This window comes from Pygocentrus nattereri, chromosome 22 (assembly GCF_015220715.1).
Source record: "Pygocentrus nattereri isolate fPygNat1 chromosome 22, fPygNat1.pri, whole genome shotgun sequence".
NCBI classification, from domain to species: domain Eukaryota; kingdom Metazoa; phylum Chordata; class Actinopteri; order Characiformes; family Serrasalmidae; genus Pygocentrus; species Pygocentrus nattereri.
In genome coordinates, this window is record NC_051232.1 from 32489731 (window position 1) to 32514850 (window position 25120).

The window sequence follows — 25120 nt, forward strand, 5'->3', positions numbered from 1 at the left end:
ACAAAGTTCTGGTAGCAGTATCAGCAGTAATAATGCAGTAATACAGTAGCAATGGTAGTAATAGTGGTAGCAGTAACAGCAGATGCACTACCAGCAGCAGTAGTAGTATCAGAGACACCCACCCTCCCTGCTGCTCACACGGACCTCCATATGTGGATTATAGTTGTTTGAAAATGTAAACAAGTTAAATTACTGCGAACTGATATTCGTTTTAGTGTTAGTCGCTGATTATTGTCATTGGCCAAGAATATCAGAGCATCCCTAAGAAAAAGCTGCCAAAACCTACCGGTTAAACCAGTTGAATGTGATCCTACTAACAAACGCAGCACCAGCTTCTGGATTCTGCAGGTGGGAGAGGGACAAAATGAAGACAGTGATATGCAAAGTCTGTACTGAGAGCTCAAATTCCACCAGGTTAAATAAACAGCCTCACCCGTCTCACTGCTTCCTTCAGATCAGGAGGAACGTCTGCTATGGCTGACGAAACCAAAGCGACCAGCTGCAGGCCGAAGGTTATGTAGAAGAGACAGAACCTGGGCAGATCTGATATCCCCTCCTGAGGAGAAGGACAAATAAGGATCACTAACCGAATCCGCGGCTCGAGCGTTCGCGCTCTAGGACGGCGAACCGGGGATCAGTCGGTACCTCTGTTAAAGCTTGTCTCAGCAAGGTCTGGAAAGCGAAGATCTCACAGACGACCTGCAGGAGCCAGAAGAGGAAGAGGCTTCCAGAATCGACAGCCTTCTCCCTGCGTCTCACAGCCTCCTGGAGCAGCATCACCAGCAGCTACAAAGACACGATGGAGATGAGTGAACGCCGTTTAGTCACAGATCATAAAATGATTCAATTAAATCTGAATACAGTCAAATGAACTTATGATTGTAAAGGTTTGGTCTTCCCTTCCTCAGTAATGCTCTATATTAAAGTAAAGCTCCTGTCACATTATGTACGGCATTAGTTGAAGGGGAATTCCACCAATTTCGCAAAATGTCAGCATAAAAAATAAATAATAATGATATATAATAACAAATAATATATAATAATAATAATAATAAATGATAATAAAGCCATCCAGAGCAGTTTGCTGTGAAATAATGCATTTGTAGAAAAACATAGATCTTTACAGTGGTGGTGATAGGAACCAGGGGTCGCCATGACTACAACCCAAACATAGCCCCTTTATTGACTATCCAGAACCACCAGAGAACCCACACATCTTTTGAATTTTTATATGTAATGCTGATGATGGTAAAACAGTCATGAATCTGAAACCTTAGAACATCCTAGATACATGCCTCCACCGTGGATCGGATAAACTACATGGATTAAAATTTGTGTTAGGCCACAAACTAGAGTAAAATGATGTCTCAGATGTTCATAACGGTTTCATATAACACATTTCTGTGAGGGGCTTTTAGAGGTGGACGTCTGGTTCCTATCACCACCACTGTGAACAATCCTGACTCGGTACGTTTCTCTAGAACAGGGCGTTTCCCACCCAACCGCTCTGAATGACTCTGCTCACATGTTAACTGCTCACCTATACAGAGCTTCTGGAAAATTGGTGGAGAACTTCAGCATTAATAAGCCTTAAATAATGCACACAAAGTACTTAACACTTGTAGTGATAGACATTTTCTTTAAATGTTGACTTAATAAAAAAAATTTTTTTATCATGTATGTTTTTTTTCCCTCCAATATAGCCAACAATACTTGAATAACAATGCCATATAGAAGTTCCCTATAGAGCTTGTGTGTCAGGCTCCAGTCCTCGCAGGCCGAAACACTGCAGACGTCAGGACACTGCCTTGATTAACACACCTGAATCAGCTCATCAGCTCACCAGGGAGACCTTCATGAACTGATTTGGGAGCATTAAATGAGGGCAAAGGCTGATTTCCACTGCCTGGACGGTCCACAGTTTGACATGCCTGCTATAGAGGATGTGTTGTGGTTTGTTTTCACTTCAAGAATCCGTAAGTGCAAAACCAGGGGTGCTCAAACATTTGCATATGACTGTATATGTAAATATATTCTGTAGATACGAGGGTGAGGAAGTGTAGGCCCACATAATGACCCTCAGGTTTTAGGTGGATCAGTTAATCAAAGTTTGAGAAATGAATAAACATTGAAAAGAAATGAAGTTCGCAGGTATGGAGCAAAATACGATACCTAAGAAATTTAGGCCGTGATGTTTGCAGTTTAATACTCAGGGCTGTGATGGTTTAAAAAAAATCCTCGACGCCTTTTATCGATGGTCTTTGCCTTTCAGGAGAACGCAGTCACAACTGGCCGTTATCTTACCCACGAGACGGCGAAGAGCACAGGATTAACATAAAGCACCACGGGGCTTTTCGGAGCCGATGAGTCACTTGATGGCCTGTAATCTTCACCAAGAGTGAGCGCGAGTGCAGCGACGGCTGTCAGGAACAGCAATCCCGCCAGGACCTGATGGGAAAACGAGATCCGATCAGTTCATTTGGAAGAAAGGAACGTGCCAAGCTGAATTATCTAGCACAACAAAGGAATATTTTGTTACTAAGTTAAGGCTCTTGCCTAGTTTCTGTTTATTTCCTGCACAATTAGCATTTAATTGGTGCTTCTAAAGTCCAGCAGTGAGAAAGAAACACTGTTTGAATGTTGGTGGGTTTGTGACCCAAATGGAGACCATTAGGGTGGACAAGCATCCTTTTTTTTCATTTTCTGGTTGACCAAATGATTTGGTCACATGGTTTCATGGCGAAGAATTTTAATTAGGCCCAGCTGCCCTTTTTAATTGCGTAACCAAATTCTCTGAGGAGCTACAGCTGACCGGAGCTCGAAGTGTTTGTCCAGACTCAGCAGGACCTGACCATCCGGGCCTCAGAATTCACCCTCAGGTTGTTCTCAGAAATGTTCTCCTAACTTAAGACTTATTATTCTTGTATATCGACTGATATTTGTCTTAATATTCTGCCGTTGAAAACAGAGACTGCGTCAGTACCTCTGAAAACGGGCTTTGTAGAGTAGACGTGTATGCTGAGAGTTTGGCCTATTAGGGCCCAACCTACTAAAATATGCTAAAGAGCCCTGAGAGCGTCTCCCACTACTGCCTCAGCCCTCACGTCCCACAGCAACACAATCGGCCGAACAGCATCGGTCACCATCGCTGCTAGACATTAGCATTACAGCTAGCGGTCGCTCAGTAAGAAGGCCCAAACAGTCTTATACACAACAATGCACAACTAAACCCAACTAAAATATGAGCGCAATGTGTTGTACTGTGTTGCAGTGTATTGCAGTGTATTGGAGTGTATTGGAGTGTATTGGAGTGTATTGGAGTGTATTGCAGTGTATTGGAGTGTATTGTATTGTATTGTATTGCAGTGTATTGGAGTGTATTGGAGTGTATTGGAGTGTATTGCAGTGTATTGGAGTGTATTGTATTGTATTGTAGTGTATTAGAGTGTATTGTATTGTATTGTAGTGTATTGTAGTGTATTGTATTGTATTGAGTGTATTGGAGTGTATTGTATTGTATTGTAGTGTATTGTAGTGTATTGTAGTGTATTGTAGTGTATTGTAGCATATTGTATTGTATTGTATTGTATTGTATTGTAGTGTAGTGTATTGTAGTGTATTGTAGCATATTGTAGTGTATTGTATTGCAGTGTATTGGAGTATATTGTATTGTATTGTAGTGTATTGGAGTATATTGTATTGTATTGTAGTGTATTGGAGTGTATTGTAGTGTATTGTATTGTATTGTAGTATATTGTAGTGTATTGTATTGTATTGAGTGTATTGGAGTGTATTGTATTGTATTGTAGTGTATTGTAGTGTATTGTATTGTATTGAGTGTATTGGAGTGTATTGTATTGTATTGTAGTGTATTGTAGTGTATTGCAGTGTATTGTAGTGTATTGTAGCATATTGTATTGTATTGTATTGTATTGTATTGTAGTGTAGTGTATTGTAGTGTATTGTAGCATATTGTAGTGTATTGTATTGCAGTGTATTGGAGTATATTGTATTGTATTGTAGTGTATTGGAGTATATTGTATTGTATTGTAGTGTATTGGAGTGTATTGTAGTGTATTGTATTGTATTGTAGTATATTGTAGTGTATTGTATTGTATTGAGTGTATTGGAGTGTATTGTATTGTATTGTAGTGTATTGTAGTGTATTGTAGTGTATTGTAGTGTATTGCAGTGTATTGTAGTGTATTGTATTGTATTGTATTGTATTGTAGTGTATTGTAGCATATTGTAGTGTATTGTATTGCAGTCTATTGGAGTGTATTGTATTGTATTGTAGTGTATTGGAGTATATTGTATTGTATTGTAGTGTATTGGAGTGTATTGTAGTGTATTGTATTGTATTGTAGTGTATTGTAGTGTATTGTATTGTATTGAGTGTATTGGAGTGTATTGTATTGTATTGTAGTGTATTGTAGTGTATTGCAGTGTATTGTATTGTATTGTATTGTAGTGTATTGTAGTGTATTGTAGTGTATTGTATTGTATTGTATTGTAGCATATTGTAGTGTATTGTATTGCAGTGTATTGGAGTGTATTGTATTGTAGTGTATTGTAGTGTATTGTAGTGTATTGCAGTGTATTGTATTGTATTGTATTGTATTGTTGTGTATTGTAGTGTATTGTAGCATATTGTAGTGTATTGTATTGTATTGTATTGTATTGTAGTGTATTGTAGTGTATTGTAGCATATTGTATTGTATTGCATTGTATTGTAGTGTATTGTAGTGTATTGTAGCGTATTGTAGTGTATTGTATTGCAGTGTATTGGAGTGTATTGTATTGTATTGTATTGTATTGTAGTGTATTGTAGTGTATTGCAGTGTATTGTATTGTATTGTATTGTATTGTAGTGTATTGTAGTGTATTGTAGCATATTGTATTGTATTGCATTGTATTGTAGTGTATTGTACTGTATTGTAGCATATTGTAGTGTATTGTATTGCAGTGTATTGGAGTGTATTGTATTGTATTGTATTGTATTGTACTGTAGTGTATTGCAGTGTATTGTATTGTATTGTATTGTATTGTAGTGTATTGTAGTGTATTGTAGTGTATTGTAGCATATTGTAGTGTATTGTATTGCAGTGTATTGGAGTGTATTGTATTGTATTGTATTGCAGTGTATTGTAGTGTATTGTAGTGTATTGCAGTGTATTGTATTGTATTGTATTGTATTGTAGTGTATTGTAGTGTATTGTAGTGTATTGTAGTATATTGTATTGTATTGTATTGTAGTGTATTGTAGTGTATTGCAGTGTATTGTATTGTATTGTAGTGTATTGTAGTGTATTGCAGTGTATTGTATTGTATTGTATTGTAGTGTATTGTAGTGTATTGCAGTGTATTGTATTGTATTGTATTGTAGTGTATTGTAGTGTATTGCAGTGTATTGTATTGTATTGTATTGTAGTGTATTGTAGTGTATTGTATTGTAGTGTATTGTAGTGTATTGCAGTGTATTGTATTGTATTGTATTGTAGTGTATTGCAGTGTATTGTATTGTATTGTATTGTATTGTAGTGTATTGTATTGTATTGTAGTGTATTGTAGTGTATTGTAGTGTATTGTATTGTATTGTATTGTAGTGTATTGTAGTGTATTGCAGTGTATTGTATTGTATTGTATTGTATTGTATTGTAGTGTATTGTAGTGTATTGTAGTGTATTGTAGTGTAAGGGTACTCTACCTTTTTTCTGAGAGTGTGGGAGCTGTAGTGCAGTTCAGGATGAAATGAGCCAATACTGATAAAAAATTAATATTATTTTTCCGAGCTGAATAGGACTGTCACTGGCCTCACTTGGCCCACGGGCCTTGTGTTTGACACATGGGCTGTAGTGAATATAAAAGGGTTGCAACAACTAATCAACATTATTGAAAACATTGCTAATTAAAAGTCATGGTAGTGAATCTTCTTAGAAATCGGCTTGATTGCATATGGCGAAATACACAGTTTGCATGAATAAATAACAGAAATAAATATGGGAACACTTCACATCATCTAAATTGACGACTTTGTGGACGACGTGCAAACCTGAGCTCACCTACGACGGTACCAATGCACGCAGCCCTGCCCGTCCACAGGGATACGGCTACTTTTTGGAAACATCATGTACACGGTTGTAGCTGTTTGATGAGTGGGGAACATGCCTTATGGCCTTTAATGTCTGATGCTGTATGACTGATAACCAGGCTGCTTCTGTGAGCTCAGTAATATTAGGTCTGATTACGCACTGTTACCATGCACACTAATTAATTTATCTTTGCTTTCTCATCAATAGAGCAGAACAAAATTTGAGTTGGAGGGCAAAGTTCTTGTAGAATTAAACCACCTCCATAAAAGTGAGCCTTGTAAGTTTGTTCATGCACTGTTTCATTACTGCTTCCACCTCTCACATGGATTAGAAGCGCAATACAGAAGAGCTTTTTCTTAATCCGATTAATCGATTCATCAAAGCCATAACGAGCAAATCCATCCTAAATCACTGTTAGTTGAAGCCCTAATTCATATTAAGTAGAGTATAATGTAGTTTAGCACAGTGGTGAACTGTGACTGTCAGTGCTGGGCCACAAACGTTAAAACGTGGCCACTAGTAAGGAAAAAAAAACGTATTTAAAATAGTATTTTAGCACTGAGCAAATGGAGATTCTTAATAATGTTTGTTTTAGTAAAGAGCCCATAGAGCTGCCCCTGTTTACCATTCCTTCCATCTGATTAGTGGTCAAGCTACCACTCATACTGACAGCCAGTGAGGTGACAAGGACACCTAGAAGTCCTGACCGGCTGAATTCACCATCGGTCCCTAATCATGTCAGTGGTTAATCTGATATGTTAGGTCTTCTCGTCAGTTCCTGAAGGCCTAACCAATGGGAGCGCTCATTTGGCTGCCCTTAGATGTCAGTAGTTATGTCTTTACTGGTGAAACCGGTATGAAAGTGTAACTGTTCCAACTCCTCAACGTCCCTCATTTTAACACGAGGAGGTTGCAACCTTCCTTTTGCCAACCTTTTGGCCACGATATTGCAGCTTTTATATTGAGACTGATATTTACGCCACTTTTATGTCATCATTTGACTTTACCGTGACTTTACTAATATTTTGGGAATAAAGCAATAGAATTCTCTTTTTTTAACAGTGGCCCTAAAACGACGTCATAAGATTTGGATGAAAGTCTCTGGAATAAATCATCTCTTTCTGCAGGGCCCTAATGGTCAACGTTTTTGGGTAACTCTTATCAGTTAACTAGGACACATGTTGGCTCTGTGTGTTTTGAAATGTGAATTTTTATTGAGCTGCTAGCGAGTAATGAGGCGTGAACAGGGAGACGGGCTGTGAAAACAACTCACAAAGACTGCTGTGCCGAGATGACAGGGACTGTCTAGAAATCAAGAAATCAGGTAATAATATTAAAGTTGATATAATATTGAGAAGGGTCTGGGTTCGATTCCCCGGCCGGGCCACCAGGGACTTTTGGACTGTCCCACAGTCCGAAGACATGCTGTCAAGGCAACTAGACATACTAAACTGCCTCTGGGTGTGAGTGTGTATGTGAAAGTATATGTCTGTGTGTCTGCCCTGCAATGGACTGGCGACCTGTCCAGGGTGTGTCCTGCCTTCGCCCAATGACCGCTGGGATAGGCTTAAACTCAGGGATCTTTTCCAAAACAGAAAGAAGTTGCATTTTACAGCTGCTGTGAAAATGTGTTAAAGCTGTTCTGCAGACCCTCAGATTCACTCAGGTGAATAGCAGTCCTTATCTGCTCTACCTGCTTGCAGATGTAGAGCTTGGAGAATGGAGCTTTGAAAGGTTTCTTCTTGAAGAGTGTGGCCAAATGCCAGGGAGCCAAAAGCCACAGGAAAGCCAGCGGCACCCACACCAGCACCGTCCTCTCCACACACACCGGCAGGTCCGGATCCGGACGATCCAGGAAAGAGGCATTCTGAAACACACACACACACCCACACACATGCACCCACCCACACACACACCCCCACACACACACACACCCCCACACACACACACACACACACCCAATTAGGCCTGAAATGTTCAAGCAAGTGATCTGGAAAGATCTCCTGCCAGGTGCCTCATTAAAGTCTTAATACTTTAAGCACTCGAACACCTCATTAAACATACTCTGAAAAAATGTACTCAGAGTACCTAATCAATATTTGATGAAGACCTTCCCACTGACGATGTGAGAAATGTGAGAAAATGTCTGTTTTCCATTGTCAGATCAGATGCTTGAGCGAAGTCACAACATGACACTAAATCTGCTGGCTCATGGTCCAAAGGTGGACAAGCAAAGACTGCAATGTCACACTGACTAATGCAGATGAACATCGACTTCGTTTTGAGTTCAAAAGTTGAACTTTTCTAATATTATTTACATTTTATGTAACTTTGTACAAAATTACATAATAACTGCCCAGCGAGTGACACGTCCATCGAGTTTAGGCGTGTCTACACTGACCATTCTGTGTGTTTCAGTATCAACAATGACAAACACGTGTGTTTTCCTTCTGCATCCAAGCTTATAAACACATCGGAATGTTCTAAAGTCATCAGGATGTTCTAAACTCACCAAGATGTTCTAAACACCTCAGAATGTTCTAAAGTCATCAGGATGTTCTAAACACACCAAGACATTCTAAACACATCCGAATGTTCTAAAGTCATCAGGACGTTCTAAACACACCAAGATGTTCTAAACACATCGGAATGTTCTAAAGTCATCAGGATGTTCTAAACACACCAAGACATTCTAAACACATCGGAATGTTCTAAAGTCATCAGGACGTTCTAAACACACCAAGATGTTCTAAACACATCGGAATGTTCTAAAGTCATCAGGATGTTCTAAACACACCAAGACATTCTAAACACATCGGAATGTTCTAAAGTCATCAGGATGTTCTAAACACACCAAGACATTCTAAACACATCCGAATGTTCTAAAGTCATCAGGATGTTCTAAACACACCAAGACATTCTAAACACATCGAAATGTTCTAAAGTCATCAGGATGTTCTAAACAAACCAAGACATTCTAAACACATCCGAATGTTCTAAAGTCATCAGGATGTTCTAAACACACCAAGACATTCTAAACACATCCGAATGTTCTAAAGTCATCAGGACGTTCTAAACACACCAAGACATTCTAAACACATCCGAATGTTCTAAAGTCATCAGGACGTTCTAAACACACCAAGACATTCTAAACACATCCGAATGTTCTAAAGTCATCAGGACGTTCTAAACACACCAAGACATTCTAAACACATCCGAATGTTCTAAAGTCATCAGGATGTTCTAAACACACCAAGACATTCTAAACACATCCGAATGTTCTAAAGTCATCAGGATGTTCTAAACACACCAAGATGTTCTAAACACATCGGAATGTTCTAAAGTCATCAGGATGTTCTAAACACACCAAGACATTCTAAACACATCGGAATGTTCTAAAGTCATCAGGATGTTCTAAACACACCAAGACATTCTAAACACATCCGAATGTTCTAAAGTCATCAGGATGTTCTAAACACACCAAGACATTCTAAACACATCGAAATGTTCTAAAGTCATCAGGATGTTCTAAACACACCAAGACATTCTAAACACATCCGAATGTTCTAAAGTCATCAGGATGTTCTAAACACACCAAGACATTCTAAACACATCCGAATGTTCTAAAGTCATCAGGACGTTCTAAACACACCAAGACATTCTAAACACATCCGAATGTTCTAAAGTCATCAGGACGTTCTAAACACACCAAGACATTCTAAACACATCCGAATGTTCTAAAGTCATCAGGACGTTCTAAACACACCAAGACATTCTAAACACATCCGAATGTTCTAAAGTCATCAGGATGTTCTAAACACACCAAGACATTCTAAACACATCCGAATGTTCTAAAGTCATCAGGATGTTCTAAACACACCAAGATGTTCTAAACACATCGGAATGTTCTAAAGTCATCAGGATGTTCTAAACACACCAAGACATTCTAAACACATCGGAATGTTCTAAAGTCATCATGACATTCTAAACAAACCAAGACATTCTAAACACATCGGAATGTTCTAAAGTCATTAGGATGTTTTAAACATACCAAGAGATTCATAACTCATCAGAATGTTCTAAGCATATCAGGACGTTCTATACACACCACAACATGCTAATCGCATTAGAATGTTTTAAGCACATCAAGATGTTCTAAATGCAACAGAATCTTCCAAAGACATCAGGACGTTCTAAACACACCAAAACATTCTAAACATATGAGAATGTTCTAATCAAAATGCTCTACACATATCACAATGTTGTGTACATATCGGGACCTTCCAAACACACCAAGATGTTCTAAACACATCAGAATGTTCTGAACATTTCAGGCTGTTCTAAACAATCAGGATGTTCTGGATACATCAGCACATTCTATACACAATGTTCTGAACATCACAGGAACATCTGAACACCTCTAGGTGTTCTCTGCAACTTGTAACCCTCACACCATCAGTTAATGAATAATTGAGCGTAGTTACTGGAGGACGGCATTAAGATGAATAATCTAAAAATGCTTAGAGTTTAAGGGTTAAGCAAGAGGTTCAGTTAAAGAGATACCAATCAGCTTACATACTTGGGAAGTATAAATCCCACCAACCATTAACTATGATCACAGAAGTTTACTCTGTGTTGTAGGTCAGAGGCTAAAAAAACCTCGAGTATGATACCTACATATTAGAAACTGAATATTCCTAAAGTTATTAAGCATTCCATTCGTCAAGAGATGTGGGTTGGTTCTGTTTTGTTTCATGCAATTGCATCAGTCTTTAATGTCTGAGGAAAAAAACTAAAAAAAAGAAAGAAAATCATACATTTTATTTATTTATTTATTTGTTTATTTATGCTCCAATTCAAACACTATTCATTTACACTCTAAAGCCTGATGGGCAAATATTTGTAGCCATGGCAACAGTTCAAATAAACAAGCCTGATAGCATGTGGGAATTATGTAATGATCTTGGCACTGGCGCTTAACACAGTGTCAAGCAAGACGCTGCTGCTCACCTATTTGGGGTTCTTGAAGTGGTGATACTAATAATGATGTGCTACATCAATATGTTTTTGATTCCCAAGACTTTATCTAGATGACATCTCTCTAAAACAGAATAGAAACCCATCAGTTATGTCTACGAAAGAAACCACAAAGCCCCCCCCCCCAAGACATTTCTAACCAACTCCTCGCTTTTAATCTCGCCATAGCACTGAGGTGATGCATTTAACAGAGCTTCTGAAGTGGCCTGAAAGGTTGACTCCCACAGTGTTATTTCAGAACTCACCCAAAAGATGGACCCGCAGTATTCATCCAGGGCAGCCGACATGGTTCTTGCGTTTCACCTCTGATTTGCACCACAAATGGAGGTGATGCCGCCCGTCCCGACTCGGCAGAGCACAAACGATCTCTGGCCTCGATTCCCAGATTCGCTCAAAAGCCACAAAGCTCGGAGGGATCAAACTCTTGTGGACACCTCACGAGGGTACGGTGTTGGTAGACGTCAACGCGGTTAATGCTTAACTTCAGGCTGTTGACTGACTTCTGTCTCCTCTGAGAGCCTGGGGAATCTTACAGCAGTCCTCCTTGGCGGTTATGATAACAAGAGAGCAATAAAACAATTAGGCCTCGGTGCGTAGGAGAAGCTTTTGGCCCAAAGAAGAGCATGGTAGAGATCACATCTTTGGCAGACAAGATTCAAATGGTTTACTGTTTGCTTTCGTAGCATGGTGGGCTAAAGTCCACGAGCACTTTTTTTTGTCCCAGGCACCAGAGAACGGGAGCGGAGGGGGGTGGGTGGGGGGGGTGAGAGAGCAAGAGTGAGTGAGAGAGAGTGTTTGTGATTCATTTCCTCTTGCAGGCCAAGCTCCGGGGCTTTGGGTGGGGAGGGTCTCTCTCATTACCCAAATACAACAACAGCTCTTTTCCTGCTGCTGCTGCCGCTTCGGAGGAGGCCAATTCCTCCGCTTTCAAGTCATGTCCGATGATTGTCAAAGACTAAGTGTTGCCTAAGTGAGGGGTCCACAGTTGCTCCCCCTCTGACAGTCGACCCCGAGCCCAGATGAACAGTGGAGATCCTTCACTGCCTACCAAACCCAGAGCTGCACCAACAAATTCAGGGAAACAAAAGCCTCTAAAATAAACCCATTTTAAGAGCCATCAGCATCATTTTTATGCATCTGGACTGGAGAGCTGGCTCACAGGGTTTTCCACTATGTACGAGCTCAAGCATTTTGCTCCATCCACCATTGTACCTGGACAAAGGAACAAATGGAGTGAAACGTGGCCATAATTTAGCGTATTAATTTGTGCGTCATTATCTACAGTCTTGTGCCTTTGAGGAGAGCCCAGTTTTAGGCATGGAAGCTGTACTGTCTCTGGGGTGAATGCATTCATCCCCTTCTAAATGACTTCAAACCTACTGTTGTGAGGACCCTGTACATCCTCAAGACTGGACCAGATAGTTCCGAAGTGATAAGAACAGAAGAATCAAGGATTATTGTGGTGACTTGAGCAATCTGGAGAGTAGAGCTGAAGGATTCATTGTATTTATATCGAAATCACAATTTAGGAGCGCTCAATCTTCAAATTGCAAGAGCTGAAATTTTTTTATCAAACCTGTTGTTATAAGTAGCTATAACACAAAGCAAGATGAGTTAGACCAATCATAGGCAACCAGACACCCATGTTTTGTGACCTCACAACCACAAACTACTGAAAAGCACGAAATGCCATTTTTAAATCCAGTCATGAGGAGGGATAAATGCAAGGCATCTGACTTTGTCCTCCACTACATTTCAGAGTCTAATATCCGACTTTTCCCTCCTACATTTTGAGAAATCTGTCGTTTCTTTTGGTTTCTGTGTGTATAAAAACGTCACATGTCAAAACTAAAGAAGCGCAAAGCCAGAGCACCAATCAGGGCCCAGCGGTCACTTTGTTTAGAGCTGGTTTTGACTTGTTGGTCATACCGACCCAGTGCAGCACGCGGTTCAACGTCAGCGCAGCAGCGTAAAACTTTGGGAGAGTCTGTTCAACATAAATGATGAACTAACCTAACTTTGTGTAAATAGAGCTCAATATAGAAATATGTCCACATATGCAGTCGAGACTGACGCGGCTTTTTTCTGAATTTCTACAAACACCATTTCATTTTATAGTAAATGAGTTTGGGCTGGTTTATGTTTATGAACAGACGCCTACAGATCAACATAGTAAAGGAGCTCATCTGTGATCCTGAGTTTAAAGCCAGTTTTTATTCAACTTAAACTTGGAACTAAGTTGTAAATAAATCTGAAACTGAAACTTTGCTTGTGTGTAAAAAGTGATTTCAGAGCCACTCGGTTCTCCCTGATGGAAACTGTTTACCTTCAGTGTTTTGTGCTTCTGATCATTTTAATAGACGTCAGCGTCACTAATTAATGACGTTCTATTAAAAGACTGGTTTACCAAGAGAGACGCTGGAGGACTTTCACCTGAAATGAGTTCATGAAGCCAGTCTGGTTATAAAAATGATAACAGGACATCAGAGCCAGAATTCCTCTTTTAGTACTTTTACTTTATACTTAAGTACATTTGAAGGGAAATACTTTAGTACTTTTACTCAAGTGGAGGTCTAAAGGGAGGAACTTCTACTTTTACTGGAGGAATATTTTACCCTGGGGGTCTCGACTTTAACTCAAGTACATGGTTTGTGTACCTCATCTAGCTCTGTTCATGGTGAACTCTGGTTCCCATCACCGCCACTGTAGAGACATCTGAACCATTTTACACCAACAAACCCTGAAGGACTCTGTTTACATGTCAGACACTGCAAATATTTAGAAAAATCTGAATTCCAGATAAAGAACATGTCATAGAAACCCTAGGATTTCTTTACCAAGGGAAATTAATAGCATTTATAAGCATGTTTGTTTAAGAACCAGTGATTTCCACCAAGATAAAAGGCATGGATGATATTTTATGGCATTTGGTCCATGGTAACCTTCTGCCTACTGGCAATGTTGGTGCTTAATCATTATATTACTTAATGTCACATGGCCTGTGACTCAGTGAAGATTCAAGGACTTATCAGTATATCAGTGCCAGATAACACACTGTTACACAGCACTTCAGTGTCCCTACTTCATTCAACACACTGCGTAAACACCTGAGCTCTTTAAAATCTAATAATGAGCTACAGCGTGGAGATACCTGAACAACCAAGGGGCTTGACGGTTTTGTATGGAAAATATGGAGCCCAGTTTGTCTGCGAGCACCGAAGGTGTGGATCAATACATTTATTAGTGCAATAATCCTCAGTACACAAGCACAGTCATAATACTTCTATCATGTATTTATGTGTGTTTAAGGCCACATGGGCGCCAGCCAAGCCTGTAATTCACACATATGAGTATGAGAAAGATCACCATAAGAAATACTTTGCTAATGTTAGAATATTAAAAGAATATCTGATCACAATTGTGCATTTCCTTGCGAAAAAGAAAGTACAGATTTATAATAATACTATAAACAATAGTATAAAATAATTTCCAATGATAGAATAAATCAGTGGCAGAGATGTAAACAGGGGTTTGGTGTGAAGTGCTTCAGACGTCTTTACAGTGGTGGTGATGGGAACCAGGCGTCGCCATGACTACAACACAGATATAGACATTTTATTTACTATCCAGAACCACCAGAGAACCCACACGAGGCTTCTGAGTGTTTATATGGAATATCGATGATGATGAAATAGAGAAAAGTCTGAGAGACTCAGAACCAGAAGGGTTTTTACGAAAGGCAATGGTTCTAAGAACCACACGTTCTATGTTGATATATATTTATGCGTAAATGGTTCCAAATAGCACCAACAGTCTATACTGTCTTCCGAGTGTTTATATGGAATGCTGATGATGGAAAATAGTGGACAATTTGAAATAACATGTTTTACTAGGGGACTATATTGACCCAAATATACTTTTATGGTCAGAACTTTACTTCAGAGCTACTGTAAAACACAGTGTGTTCACATGCGCTCAATAATCAGATCATAATTGGATTTCTGCAGTTGTCGGATTATTCAAATGGTCATGTGATTATTGTCTAATTACAGGCCTATTAACTCATAAATATGCTTTGAACAATCATTTGACTGAATCTTCGTATGATGGTGGGACTCCTTTCATGGTGGGAATTTCACAGGAGCATAATACTCACCCGTTCCTTGTAGAGGCCGGACAGCTACATGAATGTAAGTCGACTACTTTGCATTGCAGTTTAAAGATCCACATAACATGCACTTCAGTCAGGTCATCTTTCATCACTTTTGAGGTAAAGATAAAGCAGGATTTATTTATCTTTGGCAACCTTGAAGAAGGTCAATTAAACTGGATAACCAATGCACAATTATACTTGTCTTCTCCAACACCATAAAAGAGGAAGAACATCCCTATAAAATCAAATCAAATCAAATAAAATCTCTGCGGGATAACAGACTCAAGAGTCAAGAGTTTTAATGTCACATGCACAGCAGAACAGGCAGTTACACTGTACAGTGAAATTCTTACTTTGCTGTTCCTCCATTCACCAAATATAATCTTAATATAATCTTAGAAGAAAAAAAAATAGAATATATAAGAATCACATTAAAAACAATAGTAAAAAACCTCCAGCAGCACTGCTGTGTCTGATCCACTTGTACCAGCGCAACACACACTAACACACCACCACCACGTCAGTGTTACTGCAGTGCTGAGAATGATCCACCACCCAAACAGTACCTGCTCTGTGAGGGTCCATGGGGGTCCTGACCACTGAAGAACAGGGTAACAGAGTATCAGAGAAACAGATGGACTACAGTCTGTAACTGTAGAACTACAGAGTGCAGCTATACAGTAAGTGGAGCTGATGAGATGGACAGTGAGTGGTCAGAATGTGATGCCTGACCCCAGTAAGTTTCTACAGTAAGATCTAGTCTGCTTGCAAAGTAAAAACTGTATATTTAAACGTTTGAATTCAGCCCTTTCACCTCTAACTGCTTTGTATGTAATCATCTTCCCTACTCACATATAATTATTAATGTTCCAGCTGAAGCACCTTAACATTCATTAAGACGTCAAAAAAATACTATTTTTAACTTTTTTTTTTTTCGACTCTAGGACACATCAAGTAAATAATGTTGACCCCAGTTATGAAAGACTTCCTGAGAAAGCCTTACATAACGTGCAATCTTACTACTAAAACTCCCAACCTGCTGCTTTCATTTCGTTAATTTGTCATCTATAGAGTTTAGAGATTTGACTCGTGTTGTAACAGAACGCACGTGTCGGCACTCGTGAGTTGAAGCCACAGTACAGCACGTTAGATGAAGATTTCATGGCGTCCATGTAGGAAAATTGCTTTGTCCTAACTGACCTCTGTGCCAGTGCACGTCCTTCACACTAGATGATGCCGTCCATTGAAAAGCTGGTACCTTGCCGCTTTTTTGATGCTGGCACTGGAACTGTGCAAGAAAAGAATGCACACACTGTCTCTTCTGAACAAAGAAAAGGGGGGAAAAGCAATGCAATCAGCAGCCCTGACTCAAACGATTGAAAAAGGAGTGCTCTATACCGGTTAGGGTAGTTGTTACCATGACAACCAGCATCATGTGAGTCCAGTCAGAGTGAGATGAGCAGCAGTGAGCAGTGATTGTGTTTTTAACTGCTTTAAAATGACGTCAGACTCAGGAAAACGTCCTTCAGACGTCCTTATTAAAGAAGGCCGAGAGGAAGACGTCGTGCTCTGAGACGCATAAGCTGGACGTCCGTCCCACCGCCGTCTTTTAAAGATCAGAGCATGAACTTCGTCTCCTCTGCAGACCAGTTTCTGCTCCGCCGTGTTGAACGGTATAAACTCTCACCGTGATGGCCAAATGGCCCCAATAAGACTCGTCTATTCTGATTGAGCTATTAGTCAGACATCAAGTGGAAAAAAAACGGCTTGCTATACGATTCCCTTTTTAAAATTTGAACTCCAACTATACATAAAACTCCAAGTATACGTGCTCCTGCTGGTGTGGGTTCCTCTGCATGTAAAGATAAAACTAGTGCTAATAATGCCCATGTGTAATAATTGTACAGAAAAACAGAAAAACATTGAACTACAAACCCATCCTGTTTTTTTTCACAGTTGATTGGTTGAGATTGATATTTTTAGAAGCAATTTATCCACTTTTTACTCACTGCTAAAATAAATAATTTGTGGTACAGCATTTGTAACTTTTACAGCACCAGTGCTACCTGCCCAAAAAAGGTTTACATATAGCTGTGTCTGGTCAACACCCATCCTACGGACAGAAACTGACCAACGCCGAACGTCTACAGTTTATAATCATACACCTAGCTGGTTTACCATGTGGCTGGACCTCATGAGTACAGAGCAGCATTATCTAATGAACTGGAAATGCACTGTATGCACTTTTTGATTACCAGTGCACTTTTCTTACTTCTCCTATTATTTACATGTCACACAAACCTCTGGTGAAGAATCAGGCCACATTTACTCGCATGATCTGCATCACTGTCCACACTATGGTGTCAAAAAAGGCAAAAACTAGAAAAATGTTACCACGTAATGGTTCGGCGTTGCTGTAAACGCTTATCAGTAGTGAGTGAAGCCCCAGCAGCGAAGCTAAAACAAGCTCATAGCGATGTGGTTTCAGCTGTACAGATCCCAGAGTCCCTGGCCAGAGCAAAGAACTGGCCCTGCTTCTGCAGGAGAGTGGCTGGCGAGTCGAACTCCACGATTTTCCCAGCGTCCAGAACCATCACCCTGAGGAAAGACAAGGATTTTCATGGCCTGCAGAAGCGATAATCACTTTAATTCTTTCAGCCGTCACGCACGGCGTGTGATGTACTTGCTGTTTATTCAGCTAGTGTCAAAGATGAGTCTACAGGCAACAAGGTCAGCCTGTGCTTTTTCTGAGTTAGGCCAGCTGAGCATTCATCAGGTAGGAACAACAGTGTTTCATAAGACTTCACTTGCGTAATTCTACAATTACAATCGTCATGTTAGTTTCACACAATGTAAAAAGGTCAAACAGTGCAAGAGTTAATAAAGACGTGAAACAAAGTGGAAACACAGAAGAGCTGGGATGCCTGAAATGCTGACATTGGTTTAGAGGCAACAGCAGAACGTGCACAATACGTAAAGATAAATTCGTTCCTTTGACATTTGACTGTGATTTACCTAAACTATACTGACAAAACTATTCACTCACCCAAGTGGTCAGCAATGGAAAATGACAGAGCGGTCAGCAGATGCTGAGGGGCATAGAGCGCAGAGGTCACCGACTTTCTGCAGAGTCGATAACTACAGACCTCCAAACTTAACGTGGCCTTCAGATCAGCTCAAGAACAGCGTAGAGAGCTTCATGGAATGGGTTTCCATGGCCGAGCAGCTGCATCCAAGCCTTACATCACCAAGCGCAATGCAAAGCGTGGAATGCAGTGGAGTAAAGCGCCGCCACTGGACTCTAGAGCAGTGGAGATGTGTTCTCTGGAGTGACCAATCACGCTTCTCCGTCTGGAAATCCGATGGTGGAGGGGGGGTTATGGTGTGGGGTTGTTTTTCAGGATTTTCAGAATTTGCCATCATGGCCTCTGCGTACTATATTAGCCTCCTTTTACCCTGTTCTTCAGTGGTCAGGACCCCCATGGATCCTCACAGAGCAGGTACTGTTTGGGTGGTGGATCATTCTCAGCCCTGCAATGACAGTGACGTGGTAGTGGTGTGTTGCGCTGGTCTGAGTGGATCAGACAGCAGTGCTGCTGGTGTTTTTAAGCACTGTGTCCACTCACTGTCCACTCTATTAGACACTCCTACCTTGTCGGTCGACCTTGTAGATGTAAAGTCAGAGACGACAGCTCATCTGCTGCTGCACAGTTTGTGTTGGTCATCCTCTAGTCCTTCATCAGTGGTCACAGGACGCTGCCCGCAGCTCTGACCCCTTCTCATCTGACTCCCTTTCTTATAGTCGCATGACCGCTCCTCCCTTATCCAAGATATCCGTAGATTCCATCAAGCCTCCAGTGTGTGCGTTAGCCCAGCTCACCAATCTATACCATAAAATTTGAGTATGTGCTCAGACGTGAGCGCGTCTGCAAGGTCAGCCTACGGTATTCCCTGTGTTTATCAACTCCCCCCGCTTTCCAAACAATGGCTCTGCTTCTCTGACCAGATGAACCACATGTGTGGTGTGCTAATCCGTGTCTCCTCCTATCAGCTTCGAGGTATTTCCTGTTATCTGACGTCCATTCCACCGTTAGTCAGCACACAGCCTCATGTGCTGACTCTTCGCCCTTATCTATTCCAGCCTGATAGTTGACCAATATGACCATTAAGCTTTCAATGGTAAACACAAGCTTTCTTTAATAAATCTTAAAAAAAGTAATATGAACAATAATAAGGCTAATAATTCCACACTGCTCTGTGAGGGTCCATGGGGGTCCTGACCACTGAAGAACAGGGTAACAGAGTAGAACTACAAAGTGGACCTGTACAGTAAGTGGAGCCAGAAAAAAGTACAGAAAAAGGCGCTGTTGCAATAAAAGTGATGATGATGATTAGAATGGAGGAAGGTTATGGAAACAATTCCAGTAACAATATGAGGAACATTCACTTTATAAGCCAAGTTATGGCTGACCACAGGCAGAAAAAGCAGCAAGGGTGCTATGGAAGAGTGTTCCTATGTATCAGGCAAGGAAGCTGAGGCCAGTGTGAGACCGAGACACTGATGAATGACCACAACATCTTCTCAGTTGTTGAGTTAGTACATACACACATCACAAAAGAGGAGTGAAGCCTGTGGGCTTTGGCATTATAGCACACGCTCGTACGGTCACAAACATAGTCACGCATTCTGAAGCAAGACGTTTTCCTAAAATAGACCTGCTTAGTAATTTACACGCTCCCCGTGGTCAACCTCCTGACAGTCACACGTATCACACACTAGGTTTAATCCACTAAACACTTCAAACCATTTCATTCAACCTTGCTAGACCAAACTCAGCTGGAATAATGGAACAGAACCGTTCTGTTGCCAGGGGTAGCCGCCCGGGCCTGCTTACCGTGAGCTGTCCAGGATGGTGTTGATGCGATGGGCGATGGTGAGCACGGTGCAGTGGGCGAATTCTCGGCGGATGGTGGTCTGGATCAAGTTGTCTGTCTCTAGATCCACGGCAGCCGTGGCCTCATCCAGGATCAGGATCCTGGACTTTCGGAGCAGAGCCCTGGCCAGACACAGCAGCTGCCTCTGGCCCACACTGGTGGTTTTAAAGAAACAGTTCAGCAGTGAATCAAATCTATGTACACCGTGCTGTGCAAAAGTATTAGCCCCACCCCCACCTGATTTCTTCTATTTTTTGCTGATTTGTCACGTTTGAATTTTTCAGATCGTCCGAATAATTTTAACATTAGACAAAGACAGCAAGCAAACACAAAATGCGGCTTCTAAACGATCATTTCTTTTATTGAAGATCAAGATTTATTCAAAACCTGTATCACCCGTGTGTCCTGCCGAGGAAAAGCAGGCCCAGACCATCACACTACCACCAGCATGCTTCACTGTTGGTATGATGTTCTTATGGTGGAATGCAGTGTGAGCTTTATGCCAGTTGTAATGGGATCCATATCCTCCAAAAAGTTCCACCTTTGACTCGTCCCAAAAGACTTGGGGTCATCTAGATGCTTTTTGGCAAATGTGAGATGAGCCTGTGTGGTCTCCCAGGGGTGCGTTTTATTGTAAAATTGTGTACATTGACCTGAACTGAGTAAAAGGAGGCCAGTAGTTCAGATATATGTCTGGGTTCTTTCTTGACCTCCCGATGAGTCTCTGAAGTGGCCTTGGTGAGATTTTGGTAGGCCAGCCACTCCTGGGAAAGTTCACTGCTGTTATTTTTCTTTTCTATATGTATATAATCAAATATAATCAATCACAGACTCTCACTGTGATTCGCACTAAAATATGCAGAAGTGTCTCAACCTTTTCTCACAATCAACAAAACGTGGAACTGTACCAGGTGCACCCAATACATATGTAAATGGGAATTTAGGTGAATACATTTATGCACACATCCATGATCTGAAGCACAAACAAACAATCATGTAAATCCTGGTAAATCCTGATGTACCAGTGTTTGGTTAACAAGGTCAGTTTTTGTCATGGGTTTTGCCCAGTGCCCCCCCGCCTCCCCCCATCAAAATGTAGAGACAACTTCAGGCTGACAGAATCATTTCCACATTTCCACACACAAGGTCTTTTATTTTGCACCTCTTAGCAGGACTGATAGGCATGAATAATGTCTGCAAATGACTTTGGAAAATTGTCTCTGAATCATGGCGAAGCTCTTTTTCTGTCACGTTCACTTAGATGGGAAGAGCCAACCCTACTCAAACATCCACTGAGCAGATCTGGCCCAAATTACACATGATGCTAAACAAACCATTGCCAAACCGGCAAAGGCAATGGTATTTACTTTGACAGAACCTGGCTTCTTCTTCTTCTTTCGGCTGCTCCCTTTAGGGGTCGCCACAGCGGATCATCTGCCTCCATCTCGCCCTATCCTCTGCCTCCTCTACTTTCACACCAACCATCTCCATGTCCACCTTCACTACATCCATAAACCTTCTCTGAGGTCTACCTCTTCTCCTTCTGCCCGGCAGCTCCATCTCCAACATTCTTTGCCCAATATATCCACTATTCCTCCTCAACACATGTCCAAACCATCTCAACCTTGCCTCTCTGGCTTTATCTCCAAACTGCTCCACCTTCACTGTCCCTCTGATCTGCTCATTTCTAATCTTGTCCATCCTGGTCACTCCCAACGAAAATCTCAGCATCTTCATCTCCGCCACCTCCAGCTCAGCCTCCTGTCTTTTAGACAGAGCCACAGTCTCCAAACCAAACATAGCAGGACGCACTGCTGTCTTGTAGACCTTCCCTTTCACTCTTGCTGCTATCCTTCTGTCACACATCAGCCCTGACACCCATCTCCACCCACTCCATCCTGCCTGCACCCTCTTCTTCACCTCTTTTCTGCACTGTCCATTGCTCTGGATGGTTGACCCAAGATATTTGAAGTCATCCACCTTTACGAACTCTACTCCTTGCATCTTCACCTTTCCACCTGCCTCCTTCTCATTGACAGAACCTGGCTTACATGGGGAAAATGTGAACTTTGTCTATCTATCTATCTATCTATCTATCTATCTATCTATCTATCTATCTGTCTATCTATCTATCTATCTATCTATCTATCTATCTATGTAGGTGGTGTTGTGCTCGCCCAGCTAACGTTAATGATGTCAAGGCTACATCTGAAGCTCTCTCATGCGTAACTGTGCATTTTAGATTTTACGCTTTTTTTTCCCAACATGGTAAACCGAGCCAACCGAAACACAAACCTGTCGTATTTACGTTTGCTCCCTGTAGAAGAAGCATCGTTTAACATATGTTACTACAAATTCAGCAACATATGTGATTTGACCATGTAATCTTCATATATTTGCACACAACTCCACACAAAGCTCAGTACAGCTCACAGGACGTTTAGCTGGTTTCATCCTCTGAACATGCCTCCTTTGTACGAAGCAGCCCCGTCTTTCAGGAAAGTGCACTGCGCAGGCTAATTGCTTGTAAACAGATGTATTAAACTCCTTTCCGAAACGCAGAAGCAAATACACGGACACCTTTTCATCACATCATTTGCGTGCCGTCATGCTCTGAATTCATATCCGCTGCTGATTTGCTCTGAGAAATGACTGAACTGTTGCACTGGGCATTAATCAGTTGTTTTTCTGACTCTGTGCTACTGCAGTGTGCTCTGCCTCGGACGATCGCCTCTAATCCTTGCCAGATCGCATGTCAATAACAACCGCCGAATGTAAGGCCATTTAAACGACACCTCGCGCGACATGCTGCAAATTCATGCATGGGCAAACCTCTTTCAGGTGCCGTAAGTGGATTATGGTGTTTACATGCTTCGCAATTAAGGGTGGTAATTCAGCTGGATCTACTCAGAAATAAGTCTTAATAAGTGCAATACAGATTTCTATGCAACTCTTATTTTATTTGATTTTATTTTATTATTATCCTTATTTTCCTGTAAATAGTCGAGATTTAGCTTTCATTTTTATTATTTATAATGTTGATAAGGTTTATACTGTTTCTATTACTGAGTGTCTTACTCCTGTTACTCTGCTGCTGCTGTAATACTGTGAATGACGTGCATGAAAGTTCTGAAAGGAGGTCTGGCTCAGGTCAGGTTGAGATGCATGCATGCTTAGCCTCCATGGCCCAATTTACATGGCTTTAAATCTTTATTCAAAAAGACCTCTGAGCGTTCAGAGTGGTAGTTGCTCATGTTCTGTTCTTGACAAGACGAAGTCCGAAAGCCTTTAAACAAGATTCACCCTCGTGTTTGACACCGGGCAAGGTGTTCTTTTCATCAAATGCTGCTGTTTTTTTTCCCACTCAACCAAACCTTTAGTGATTAGCTTAATTTGACTTCATCTCAGCTTCTACTGATCTGCGGACATTCGTTATGAGGTCACTGGCAAGGTTCCCAGCTCAAGACTTTTCCATACAGACCATACAGAACGCTGCCCCACCTCTCCTGTTTTAGTTCAATCCTCCTGCAGGGAGGTTTTGCTGTCATGTGGGGGTTTTGCTTTGCCTTTCTGGCCAGCATGAAAGCACTTCTTCCAGATTCTGCCTTCACTTCAACAGTTCCCGTTACCTGCCATTTCTCAAACTAATGAGTGAGCTGATGTTGTTTGGCAGCTACCGAGTGCTGGATGGCACGCTGAAGAAATCACCTTTGTGAAAGGAGGTCTGGCTCAGTTAAGGTTTAGATGCACACTTGTTTAGCCTCCGACTGATGGCACAATCTGTTTGGCCTCAGAGCTTTATTTAAAAATTAAACAGTGTTCACAGTGGTAGTCACTCATTTCTGCTCTCAGACAGATGAAGTCTAAAGGCCTTTGTGCACCAAACTCCACTGATTTGTGCAGTGTTTTCAGACGACAGTCCACTCAGTGTCAGTTTGCCAATTTTATGAGAAGATCTTTGTCAACTCAAGACATTCTGCCTGTGTCTTTGTTTTTTGTTGTCACCTGATAAGGCTTGAAACTCACTGCTGTTTGTTTCAGTTTATACTTGCTGCTATAGCTATATAGTCTGACATATGGTGGCTGTTTCACTTGCAGGTGCTTAGCCTCAATCTTGTTTTTTTTTTTTTATAAATATATTTTAACGTACTAGTAGTAAATTGGCAGCCCACAGGTTGGAAACCACTGCACTAGGATAGCCCAGCTAGCAGCAACTGGAAGCTGAACATCTTAGTTAAAAAGCAAATTATAAACAGACACTTTCAATGTGGTAAATTTATCCTGGAAATCGGTCATGGCTAAATGTATGCACTTGTGCCGACCAGCCCCAACATGGGGTCGGTTGGTACCTGTTATGGGAATCAGCATCAACCAAATACACAAACCTAAACATCCAAGTTTTTTAATTAAATGTCAGGAATGGCTCATTTATTTTATCGTTGGCTAAATTTTGAACCGTAGACATGGCACACTTTTCAAAGTAGGCCTGGTGAACAAAGTGAACCTTTTAACTAATCAGTAGAAACTGTTTGTTTGTTATTTAAAAATGTAATTTATAGATATATTATATATGCATATTTCCGAATTATGGGATCAAACATCTTTCAGACACTCACATTATCAAATCACCTACGGCTTTAGTGGTGATTAAGCAGCAGACATCGTATTAGATTAGCAGGGTTAGCAGGTTAGTAGATCTCCAAGAGCAGGGTTGGTTCTTTGTAGTCTCTGCCTTGATGAAAATCTGAAAGTCTGATTTTGTTTAGTTTTTAGAAAACGTCTGTACCTTTTAGCTTGTGAGCCAATTAGGTGATGTTTGTAAACATTCAAAGAGCCAGGTCTTGTTCCCTGTTCTTCATAGAAATGTTATCTACTGTGTTTAAGTTTAAATATGATAATTGGC

The 25120-nt window shown here is 40.9% G+C and overlaps 2 protein-coding genes across 2 annotated transcripts in view; both read right to left on the reverse strand.

Moving 5' to 3' along the window:
• The window catches only part of LOC108437855 (ATP-binding cassette, sub-family C (CFTR/MRP), member 2), a 61203-nt gene extending 49357 nt beyond the window's left edge, over positions 1–11846 (reverse strand). Inside the window, exons 1-6 of the mRNA XM_017715253.2 lie at positions 11375–11846; positions 7786–7959; positions 2305–2448; positions 646–786; positions 434–556; positions 287–342 (exon numbers count right to left, since the gene is read on the reverse strand). Of these exons, the coding sequence (XP_017570742.1) occupies positions 287–342; positions 434–556; positions 646–786; positions 2305–2448; positions 7786–7959; positions 11375–11416 (680 nt within the window). The 5' untranslated portion in view covers positions 11417–11846. The remainder of the gene's footprint in view (positions 1–286; positions 343–433; positions 557–645; positions 787–2304; positions 2449–7785; positions 7960–11374) is intronic.
• Positions 11847–16925: 5079 nt separating this feature from the next.
• LOC108437856 (canalicular multispecific organic anion transporter 1-like) overlaps positions 16926–25120 on the reverse strand; it is a 73919-nt gene continuing 65724 nt past the window's right edge. Inside the window, exons 31-32 of the mRNA XM_037533030.1 lie at positions 20178–20372; positions 16926–17880 (exon numbers count right to left, since the gene is read on the reverse strand). Coding sequence (XP_037388927.1) covers positions 17751–17880; positions 20178–20372 — 325 coding nt within the window. The 3' untranslated portion in view covers positions 16926–17750. The remainder of the gene's footprint in view (positions 17881–20177; positions 20373–25120) is intronic.